Here is a 12341-nt window from a genome sequence, read left to right as displayed (position 1 = left end):
GATTAAATCTAGTATGATTCATCGTTAACTTAATTGAAAAACATAATAAACATATTTAAAAAAAAAAAAAAATACTTATCTTCCGTCCAGAGAAAGGTATGTTCTTAATGGAAGTGGTTTGTGGTAACTTAAACATTATATTAACAATTTTTAATTAATATAAACTAATTAAGAATTCAATTAAATTATGTATCATTAAATTAATATTTTATGTGTCATTTATATGTATTTAATTTGATGTGTCTAGATCATTCTTTTATTTAACTTTTAACTTTTAATTTTTAATGATTTTTTTTTATATATAATTTTTTAAAATTTTGTTAAGCTAAGAGAGCTAAAAATATATTATATATTTTTAATTTAAAAAATTATCAATTAAAAACATAGTTACATAGTTATAAATTAATTAATATATTTTTATTTATATTTATAAACTCAAAAAATGTTTAAAAAAAAAAAATTAAAGAAGACCATGTTTAAAAAGTATTTTAAATTTAAATTATAATTTTATTGTCAAAAGTCATAATATAAATATAAATAAAATTAAAATAGAAAACCATATGTTTTGTTGAAATTTGGGGTCATTAATCAGTAAAACAAGTAAATTTTAAAAGAAAATTTGTATTAAAATAATAATAATTTTATGGATTTCAAGAAACAAACATTAATTTATATAACATGTTATTAATTTATAATAATATATTCCATAAGTAGCTCATTTATGAATTATTTATTAATTATTTAACAATACCATATATTTTAATTTAATAATTCTTAATTAAATAAATAGTAAACAAAGATTAATAATATATATACACATCAAGAATAACAACTTGATCATAGTTTCTTGTTGTTTGTTTAATGGGCTGGATTTAGGATGGGCCGGGCATTTTAAGCCCAACCCAACCCAATCCATGGAATAAAGGTTTAGGAAGTATGGGCTTTAGTAGTGTAAGGCCCAAGAACGGAAATTAAAAGAAAATAATAATAATTTATTAAAAATATAAAAAAATTGAAAAATACCACCGGCCATTGACCGACAAGTGGTATGAATGACCAACAAGGGCAGCCGACAATGCATTATAAAGGCTGGCGTAACACCGTGGACCGCTTCGTCCGTCGTTCCACCGCCGATTGCTGTAAAACTCATAGCTCCGCCGCTACTGATTTCAGATTTTTGCTGCGTTTGCAAGGAAGACGCAACCAGCTGTTGTATGTTGGTATCAATTCGATCCATTCGATTCAAATTTCTTCGAGTTTTTGAACACGACGATGTTACCATGATCGAGCTCTAGATGATCGCTAAATACCTTTATTAACGAGGAGTCATTTTATGACTACCCGCGTATATATTTTACTCAGTTCATCTACGGGGTTGCTCCTCTCATATTTATGACGTTGTTATCTTGGAACTTTAAAGGGTCACCAATCGTCCGGAGTCATGGTTTATGTTAATATGTAGCTTAGTTGAGTTGGTCGAGAAGTAGCTAGTTGCACGCTTAGACTTTGAGGATAAGTATGATCCAACTTTTTGGATTAGTAGTGCGAACTAATTACAAGAAACTACACTCATATAAGTGGAGCTACTTACTGAGTATTTTTATAATCACTAATCCTAAACTTATCCTTTCGGACAGTATTTATAATATTCTGAGTTATTTAAAAAATTTCTATTAAATAAAGACGTGAAAAGGAGAGTTATTGTTATAATGTATTTATTAGGAGGGATGAAATGAATTCTTATATGAGGGATCTAGAATCTCGAGCATTATATGACCACATAATATGATATGGGTTCAAAAGTCTTTAAAATTAATACTCAAAATTTGGATTAAGGGATCGAGTCGACTGAGACCTAGAAAACTCTAAGAATAGGTATCATATCGGTCGTTGGATGTGATATGAATAAGGACTATGGTGTTGTCCTTGGTATGGGTTGGTTGGCTAAGAACACTGTCAAGACGTATGGTCAAAGGAGTTGTAATCATACCTAAAAAGGAATCGGGTTTAAATTTAATGGTAAATGAAGTACAATATTAAATTTCAACATTGTCATATAAAAATAAAATAATTACATTTTTGACGTACAAAATTAATTTAGCCCTTTTTTATTTATACCATTGAATTAGTCAAATTAATTTAACAAAAATAAGGACTTTGACACCAAATATTTATAAGAAATGGTACTTTTCAACACTTTATCGAAATCGCAATTACAAAACAACGGAGAATAAATATCAACTTAGTTTACCGATCTCATTACATCTCAATAAATACACTGTTAGGATCGATACTAGTTGTTAGCTTTGATACCAATGGTTAGGATTGCTCAACAACGTACATACTCGATCAATGAGAGAAGTACATTTTGAGAGTACTGACTTATGGTTTCAATTTATTAAATATCTTCCAAATATATTTACGCATCGGACTCCATATCCCAACATACACAACACAAATTTAAAATATGAATTTTCACATATTTTAAACATACTATCTACCGTTCTAACCTCATAACTTTATAGTCAGTGAGATATTACATCAGTTTGAATGGGGTAACAAAACATTTTTTATGAGGGTGTGAAACCTTTTCTCTAGTAGACTCGCTTTAAAACGTTGCGAGTAAGCCCTTGAAGGAAAAGCTAGAAGAGGACAATATCTGCTAGCGGTAGGTTTGGATATAAGGCATTTTCGGAAAAAGGTAAAAATAAAATAACGAGAGCTTATGCTCAAAGTAAACAGTATCATACCATCATGAAGGTTCATCGTTCCTATCATTGATACAAATGTGGTCCAAATAACGAAGAGTCATGTAAATGGATAGGTGAAGCCTATAAGTGAACAATATCATACTATTATAGAAAACGATAAACATTATGTGTAAAAGTGGATAGTGGAAGGCAAGGAGGATTAATGTGAAAACGGAGATGGGGTTGTTTGTCGTGTAGCTACAGTTTTGTGTTTTTATCATCAATTTTTCAACCAAAAAAACAAAACTGAATAAAAAACCGACATTTTGGGGGTAGCCGTCACTCAAATCTCTTATTATTATTATTATTATTATTATTATTATTATTATTATTATTATTATTTCTCTCTCCTTTTTTTTATTTATTTTGAATTTCTAAAATTTCAAATCTTAATATTATAACATAATTTATAATAATTAAAAAAGTATTTGATGATAAACATCTCAAAATTAACTAATTTATTTTATTAATATAGGGCAGAAAATTATTTCAAAATTAACTAATTTATTTTATTAATATAGGGCGGAAAATTAGGTGAGGATAAAGAATATAATTTCGTCTCCAACTTCATTTATCTAACAAGAAAAAATATTCTCCTCTCTCTCTCTACATTTCCCGTCTCTAAATGGGAAACTTTCTCGTTTGAGAGAGGTCCCACGAAGCCAGGCTCCGTAAAATGAACATCCTTAATCTTAATGTTTACTAATTTTGAATTAGTTGGTAGAGTTAATATATATATATATATATTTTTTTGTTCAAATATTAAATTTTTTTAACTCAATCAATTCTTATTAAATAAACTTGGTTGGATTGAGTTATTTGTATCATTTATTTAATTTTTTTATTTTTAATAAAATAAAATTTAATTAATAAAATCTTTACTCATTTATTTTCAAACATTTAATTAAAATTTTAATTGAATGGGAATATATATTTTAAAAATATTTTTGTGAGTTGTTACGAATAAATAATCCAAAAAATTGTAATTAAATAGAAAAATAAAATAAATATATGGAATATAAGAAAAAAGTATATTTTAAAAAAATTAATAATAAATTTGTGTTCGTTCAATTCAACTCAATCTAATTTTACCGAAAATCATGTGTTAAAGATTGTTGAATCATGAGTACATAAGAAAAACTAAAAATATAGTTAGAAGAACGTTCAAAGTAGAGAATATCATATGAACGTGAAGAGTTGTTTCTAACCCCATACAAGTTAGGTAGGATTGATCACGTTTTTCACGATACGAGAACACTTCTATATAAAAAGAATGAAAGGAGAATTTACAAAGACAAATATTAAGGGCTGGAGATACAAATGAATGAATGAATTAATATTTAGATTAATTAAAAAACGAAAGAGTGAAAATGGAATGGAAAAGTGAATTTGGTAGGAGACGTGTTTAGACAGCTTTGTGTATTGTTTGTGTTAATGTCATTTTACAAAAATTGTACACACAAGAAAATAAAAAACTCACCTTTTTCCTTCTCTTTCTCTCTCTTCATTATTGGTTTTCTCTCTCCTCCTCCACAAAGAGAGACGGGTCTGTTGACGCATATTCACAAGTGAATCGTGGTGTGTTTAGTGCTACAAAGCTTGCTTTTTTTTTTTTTTTTTTTTTTTTTTTTTTTTTTTTTTTTTTTTTTTTTTTTTTTTNGGACAGAGGAGAGAGAAAAACAAAGCACAAAACAAAACAAAGAACCTGATGCCCCTTTGATGTGTTAGTGGGTGGTGCTGTTTTTTCCTCTCTTCTCCTCTCCTCTTCTCTATTTTTCCCCTCTCCCCAACACCCTCCCTCCTATCGACTTCCTTCTCATTTCTTCCCCAGATGCATAGGTTTGTGTTCTAACTCCTCTGTTTCCATCATTCCTCTTCTGGGTGTTCTGTTTTTCTCTTCAATTTCCTCTTGTTGTTTCTGGGTTCTCTTTTTCCAGCTAGATTTTGGGGGGTTTTTTCTTGTTTGGTTTCTTCAATCGTCTGTTCATTTCTTGTTCTTTGATGGGTTTTTTTTTTTTTTTTTGTTTGATTTTGAAACTTCTTCTAATTTTGTGCCTTTTCGTTTCCTCATCTGACCTTTCAGATTTTGAAACTTCTGTTAATTTCATGCCTATTTTGAGGACTTTTAGACTCTTGATTTTGATTTTGAGCTTGGGGTTTAAACCGCATGAAATCATGTTCATATATCTTTTTCATTCTTTTCCTTCACGATTCATTGCTTAACCTTTCTAAATCTCATTTCCATCACATAAAATAACGTTCTACTTAGTTCTACACCCTTCTATTCTGCCCTCTATTGCCTTGGATCTCTCTTATAATTCATGATTTCATGCTAATTTCTTCACTTTTTGCAGCTTAATGGATGAAAATTCTGGTGGGGTTGCTTGATCTTTCTGTTTCTGGGTTGGTTTTTGGTGACTGCTGAAGATTTTGAGTGAAACAAGGAGGAAGAAGAAGGTAAAGAAAGAGAGAGAAAAAGACTGTACTTTTTTCTTTTATATATATGCTGAAGTCTAAGTTAAAGATAAGGTCTAGTAGTGGAGATAGTAGTAGTAGTAGTAGTAGTAGTAGACGAGCTTGTGACTGTTTGAAGAACAGCACAAGATCATCACCGAAGCTTTTCATCAGATGTTATCCATTGAAAACCCTCCACCAGATCCCCCACTTCAGCAGCTGAAAGCCAACGTTAATGATGATGATGAGAGGCCTTCTCAACATCACCTTCCTTTGCCAGAGGAGGATCTATCAAGCGCCGCTGTTCTTGACCATTCCACATTCCCAAACTTCTCCTTGAGGTATTGATTCAGCTCCTCCTCCTCCTCACCCTTTGTTTGATGATAAACAGTGATGTTCTTTCATCTGGGAAAATCTCTGTTGTTGGGGTAGATCCACATGCTAAATTGTTGCTTGCTTTTAGTTTAGCCCCACCATGTGGCCTAATTCATGATACCCATCTTGTCCATATTTTCAGACACCTCTTAGCCTGTTTATACTACAAGACTTTTGCTCCTTAATGGGTTTGTTTTGCCTGTTTCACATATTTTATGTTTCTTTTTACTAATCATTTTTGCTTTTCTTCATGCTTTTGTGTGGATGTGGATTTCATAGAGCTGCCTCCTTTCGGAATTCTTAGTGTTTTGTGTTGTATGTTTATTCACGAGCCATGAGACGTCGTTATTGTTTGTTTCTCTTGATTTACTTTCGTCCATGTCCAGACCGTTTATTGGTAGGAGCATAAGTTCTCAAGGTTTTGCTTTTTGTTAGCTTTCTGGTCTCTAACGGCTAGGCTGAAGACCGACCAATATACGAGAATTAACGAAAAGAAATGGTTTTGATGCAGAGATTATGTGTTCAACACACGGAGCAAGGATATCCGAAACAACTGGCCGTTTTCCCTCAAGAATTTGCAGCTTTGCTTGAAACATGGAGTAAAGGATTTGTTACCACCGTTTCAGTCCACGGATTGTGTGAGAAACCATCGGCTTGCGGGGTGTGGAGGTGAAATTTCGACCCGAGAGTTCGATAATGTTTTGCGGGATGTTTCTGAGGCGAAAGAACATGTAGAACTAGACACATCAGCTGCAAAGTTGGATGAAAAGCAAGTAAGCCCTTGTGAAGGAGAAAATGGTTTGTCTTCCACCATGACAAGCATCTCACAATCTCAAAATGAATTGGCTTCTACAAGTGGACCATCTAGTTTATCCTTAAGAACCAATAGTTTATTGGAAACACTGGCTGAGGTGGAGACTACTGGTTTTCGAGCATCCAAAAAGAACGAAATTAAAATCAAAACCTCGGGTAAAATGTGCAAGATAATCAGAAAATCTACTAATCATATCGACCAAACATCAGCTGCAGATATTGCTACGAGTTTTAGTATCGTATCGGAGTCGATGGCTTCAAAAGTATGCCCTGTCTGCAAGACGTTCTCCTCTTCATCAAACACTACTTTAAATGCCCATATTGATCAGTGCCTTTCTATAGCATCAACTCCAAAGTGTTCATCAGACTCCAAACTCACACGGTATAGGATCAAGCCGAGGAAGACGAAGTTGATGGTTGATATCTATGCTACAGCACGTCCGTGCACGTTGGAAGAGCTTGACAGAAGAAATGGTACAGCTTGGGCTACTTTGTCAGGCTTTCAAGCTCAAGATATTGAAAATCATCAGACTACTAATACTAATGAAGGAAAAAAACAGAAGGTGGTGTCAGTTCATCCTGAGGACATTGGTGATAATGGAGACGCTGCAGTTTATATCGACGCCAATGGCACAAAGCTTCGAATTTTGTCAAAGTTTAGCTCTCCGTTGTCGTTGCCTGACGTGCAAGATGATGTCGGTTCACGGAAACTCAGAGGAGTTAAGGAAAGGAAGTTCCATTGTACCAAAAAGAACAAAAGCCATGCATCTGCTCAAGGTAGAAAAGTTTCAGCTCAAAAGTGCATTTCTCAGGTATACCACTCAATAAACTATGAACTCTGCTGTTTTCTACTAATGTGGCATTATCATTTAGCTTTGTATGCTTGCTGAGTTTATCTGTTCTTGACTGACTGATAAGGTTCAAGAACACAATCAGCTTAAAGGAAGTAGTAGCTTGGAGGTGCATAAAATAACAAAGCAAGTGAAACCACATGACTCCGGGACTTTACGACAGTGGGCCTGCTCGAAACGAACTAGAGCCAGTAAGAGCTCTAGGAAAGAGGGATATCATCAACCTTCTATGTTTAAATGGCATGTGTCTCATGGCGTAGCGGTGGATCGATCGGTTCTTGAGAGGAGTCAAGTTCAGGAGCAGACCAGTGGTTCATCTCCTGAAAGCAGTGAGAGAACTGAAAACACGGAGTACGAAGTCGATATTTCAGATAAGAGAGGGTGGTCTCCAGTGAGGAGGAGTTTGAGAAGTGCATTTTCTGGAGAAATGGTTGATACTGATTCTCTGACACAAAGGAAAAAGATTACGAATCGTCTGAGCAAACGTAGCGGTTTTATTGGCATCAATTGTTCGGTAAAACCTCGAAAGACTAATGGGAGAGTCATACAAGATTATCAGCCATCTAATTTGCCTCCTGGATCTAACAAGTTGTCAAGAAATTACCATGCTAATGCACTGAAAGCCAGGAAGTTGAATCTGGCTCGAAGAAAAGAGATACTTGTCAACAGTCGGTTTAATCGACTTTCTACCTATGAGAAGCCTAGAGACCAATTTGAGTCATATGTCGACGACGGGACGATTCCCTGGCATTCGTCATTTGATCACAGCCATAGTTCATCAGATGGGAGTATTGAAAGTGATCGATCGACGAAGGAGGTCGTTACTGAAGTAGCATCTCCCAAAGTAAGCAGTGAACTAAAAAACAGAAGAAATATAGATTCGATGAGCAAAGCCATAGCTTTTAGTAGTTCGGATTCAGAATTCGAATACGATGGATGTCACGAGGAGGAAAACATGGATTCTCATGTTAGAACGCGTGCTGAATTTCGAGAAGAAATCAAAGGCGTTGAACTTGGTAGTGAAGAAAATTCGTTTCGCGAAGATGTTAGTGTGGATTCGTCTTCAAAACTCGCTCTAAAGGAGAGTTTCATGTGCTTTTGTAAATCCATGGATCCACAGTTTCATAAGACAAGGGTCATGCTACAATCTACACAGAATTGTTCATGCTTCTTCTATGGATCAGATGGAACAAAAGATATGTTCTTTGGTGATGAAGATTGCAGTGCCATGATTGAGCATGATGTTGAAAGAGAATTGGATTCTGAAATCAGGCGAGGAAGTTCTTGTTTCGAGGTCGATCCAATATCTATTCCGGGACCTCCAGGATCATTCTTGCCAAGTCCCCTCAGGGATACGAGATCCGAAGAATATCGAGGAAATTCTTCATTGAGCAATAGCTGGGTTCATTCTTGCCAAGATCAGCATGATTTGGTTGATGGGGTTTCATCAAGTTCGCCTATTTCTGCAACATCAACCATCTCAAACGCCACAGCAGCTAGATCTTGTTTGAAGCATAATAATTCATCTGGAGTATCATCGGATGGATTTCACGATAAATCGGGCTCGGTACCTCCAAATGCTGGTGCAGAAAGGGGAACTCTTGGCGTCGTAAATGATGTCCAGCCTTGCCGTTGTCAGAGGGCTGACACTGACAAAGCTTTTCAAGACATCAATGTAGCCTATCAAGAACCGACAGGGCATCAGTCGTCGAGTTTAGAAACCATGCCAGCCATGGACAGAAAGCAGATAACTTATAGTCTGAACGTTAGACCAAACAGCTTGGATATTATGCCTGAGAGCCATTCCCAACATACAATGTCTAGGAGTATGGTGTTTCCGGTCGATAAGTCTCCGTTCAAGTCCCATTCAGTAAATGGTTTCCACGATCCAGGACTCGAGTTTTCAAGGACTAAACGTGAGCCTGCCAGTCCAGTTACTTCTAATCCTGTACTCAGGTTAATGGGTAAGAATCTGATGGTGGTAAACAAAGAAGAGGAAGATGTAGCTATGCCAGTTAAGCAGCCTCAGCCACATCCACAACTTAACCACGTCTCAACTCCGGTTCCAAGATTTGCTGGCGGTTCGTCGCAACGTGTTCAAAATCAAGCCTCTTGTTCCTTTCCTCATTGGTCGCCTCGAGATCCTTCGAAAACTCAAGATGCAGGTAACGCATTTGGGCGGAGTCTTGATGTAAGGTTGTCAAATGGCTTCAGGAACCCTGCAAATCTGAATACATTATCACCACATGTTCGAGAACCGGTCGCTTTTTTTCTGAAGCAGCAGATAGACTCCCGAGCATACACGAGTGACTACACAGACGAAGCATTGAACCGTCCTGGGCGGAAACAAAACGACGCAGCCATGTACAACACAAGTAGTACTCAAGAAATGCCTGATCATCAGCAGATGAATGCACTTTCTGCAACCAATCCTACCAAGGAAGTGTATGCAATGGGTGATGCTTCTTACCATGAAGCTAGATTCAATGCCAATGATCCAAAAGGAGGCATGAGGACTACTCTTCAGTTAAAAGCACCTGATGTAAATGCATTTTGTTATCTACCAAAGGACGTATCTAATCTCGACAAAACCGCGACATTACACAATTCAAGTTTTCAGTCGACCCCCTCCCGGAAAGATCACACCAGTCCTGTAAAGTGGGATTGTAACTCGGAATCGGCATACGTCTGCAGGAGGGGAGTCTTTTAATAGCTTTGTTATATCCACAAGAAAGAGTTACTCGACATCTTTGCTCGTTGCAGTTCTTCGAACAATCAATGCCTAATATCCGAATGTATCTTCCAAATGTTTGGTCGTTTTTTCGGTAGCCAAATGTTTTCGAGATGCTGCTGACCTATGGAAACCATCAAGCAATGACATAAGCAGTGAGTAACAATACGTTTTACCAGATGAAGAAGATACATACAATGGAGTTCAGTTCTAAAGCTATGGAGAGGTCTGATACTATATATTGTACAAGTGGTTTTCGAAGAATAATCGTTTCGAACCTTTGACCGAAACATAATGAAACCGAGCTCTCCCGATAGGTGAAGCGTTTTTCCTGTTCAGTTGTAAGTAAATAACTTCATAGGTATGAGTTTATGACCATCGTTTATTTTGCTGCTAGTCTTAAAGGTTTCACAGATTCAATACAAACATGATAGGAAACAAACAACATAATGAAGCTGCATTAGATTGGAATTAGAAACTACTAACCTCCACCCCACAATGATATGATATTGTTCATTTTGAGTATAAGTTCTCATGACTTGTCTTGAGATTCTCCAGAAGGCTTCGTACCAATGGAGATATATTTCTTATAAATCCATAATCCGTCCCTAAATTAGTCAATGTGAGACTCTCTCTGTTCGTGCGGAGGTGGCAGCGGGGCCATTTAAGAGAGAGAGAGGCACTTTAAAGAAGAGAAGTGATACGGATGTTGGGAATATTTGCAGACAGGAATGGAAATGAAGGGCTATTCCTTTTCACTTTTGGATCTAAAGCTCCCTCGTTCTCTCTTTCTCTCTCATCATTGCTGCTGGGACTGCTTTTTCTCGGTTTGTCCAAAGACTACTGTTCGTAGCTTGGACTTCCCCTTAAGGATTTTAAAACGCATTTGTTAGAGTAAGGTTTCTACACCTTTATAAAGAATGTTTCGTTTTCTCCTACAATCGATATGGGATCTCACAATCCACCCCTTCGAGGCCTAGCGTCCTTGTCGGCACACTATTCGGTGTCTACCCCCCTTCAGGACTCAGCGTCCTCGCTAGCACATCGTCTAGTGTCCACCCCTTTAGGGCTCAGTGTCCTTGTTGACACATTGCTCGATGTCTAGCTCTGATACCATTTGTAACAACCCAAGCCCACCGTTAATAGATATTGTCCTTCTTGAGCTTTCCCTTCAAAGTTTTTAAAACACGTCTATTAGAGAGAGGTTTTCACACTCTTATAAGGAATGTTTCGTCCTCTTCTCTGATCGACGTAAGATCTCATAGAACCAAACCCTTTTCTCTTTAACAAAACCATCATTAAAGCCATGGTTGATGGTTGGTGTTCCTAAGTGCTTCCAACTTTTTATAAGATGGGTTTTGGTTAATCCAGCTATACAATCACTAAGTTGAAAAGATTGAACTTTTTGGTTTGGTGGGCTTCAAAACTAACCTGAAATCCAACCACAGCTGGCTGAAAAGGAAATAGCATCAGATGAACTCTGCTAATACTAAACTTAAAAGCTTAACCTTACCTTTAACTCTTCTTTTGATATCATTAATATGCTTTTGAAACGAATGCTTGGTGGGTGAGAGTATGTATATATGAATCTTTATATGTGTATGATTAATAAATACATACTTTTCATGGTGAAATCTAGACACCTCCCAAAACTCTCTCTCTCTGGAGTGCTTGCAATTGGACCCCTTGCTTCCACTTCACATTTGGCTTACTCTGATCTTCAAAAGCTTGCAAGATTAAACAATTGACCACTCCAGGGGCTCTCAAACAATTCATATTACTGACTACCTTTCTATGGCGAAATTTACATCAAAATTAGTAAAACAGCCCCACTCTGATGCCACCAGTTATCAGTACCAAAGTAAATGAAGTTTGGTATCAGTTTGAAGTGAAAAAGAATAGTTATTCATTGACGAGAGTGGAACGAAACATTTTTTATAAAAGTGTGAAAACTTCTTACTAGCAGACGTGTTTTAAACTGTGAGACTGACGATGATACTTAACGGGTCAAAGCGGATAATATTTGCTAGTAGTGGGCTTGAGTTGTTACAAATGGTATCAAAGATATATACTAAACAATGTGCTAGCGATGACGCTGGGGCCCCAAAAGTGGTGGATTGTGAGATCCAAGATCGGTTAGAGAGTCCCATTCCTTAAAAGGGTGTGGAAACTCTTACTAGCGGACATGTTTTAAAACCATGAGGCTGACGACGATATGTAACGGTCCAAAATGGATAATATTTGTTAGTGGTGGGCTTGGACGGTTATAAATGGTACCAGACACAAACATCGAGCGAGGTGTCAACAAGGACACTGGGTCCCTAAGAGAAGTGAATTGTGAGATCAAACATCGGTTGGAGAGGGGAA

At 36.2% G+C, this 12341-nt stretch overlaps 1 protein-coding gene across 1 annotated transcript; it reads left to right on the top strand.

Moving 5' to 3' along the window:
- The first annotated feature begins 4413 nt into the window (after window positions 1-4413).
- Window positions 4414-10370, top strand: LOC111800128. The gene is made up of 4 exons (XM_023683714.1): window positions 4414-4589; window positions 5105-5545; window positions 6091-7204; window positions 7311-10370. Exons 2-4 carry the CDS (start codon window positions 5379-5381, stop codon window positions 9951-9953), a joined length of 3924 nt encoding a protein of 1307 aa, XP_023539482.1. The 5' UTR covers window positions 4414-4589; window positions 5105-5378; the 3' UTR covers window positions 9954-10370.
- Window positions 10371-12341: the final 1971 nt, after the last annotated feature.

The sequence above is a fragment of the Cucurbita pepo genome, chromosome LG08, assembly GCF_002806865.2.
Source record: "Cucurbita pepo subsp. pepo cultivar mu-cu-16 chromosome LG08, ASM280686v2, whole genome shotgun sequence".
Lineage (NCBI taxonomy): Eukaryota > Viridiplantae > Streptophyta > Magnoliopsida > Cucurbitales > Cucurbitaceae > Cucurbita > Cucurbita pepo.
Note: the sequence above shows the minus strand (reverse complement) of the source record. Positions and strands in the feature narration are given on the sequence as shown.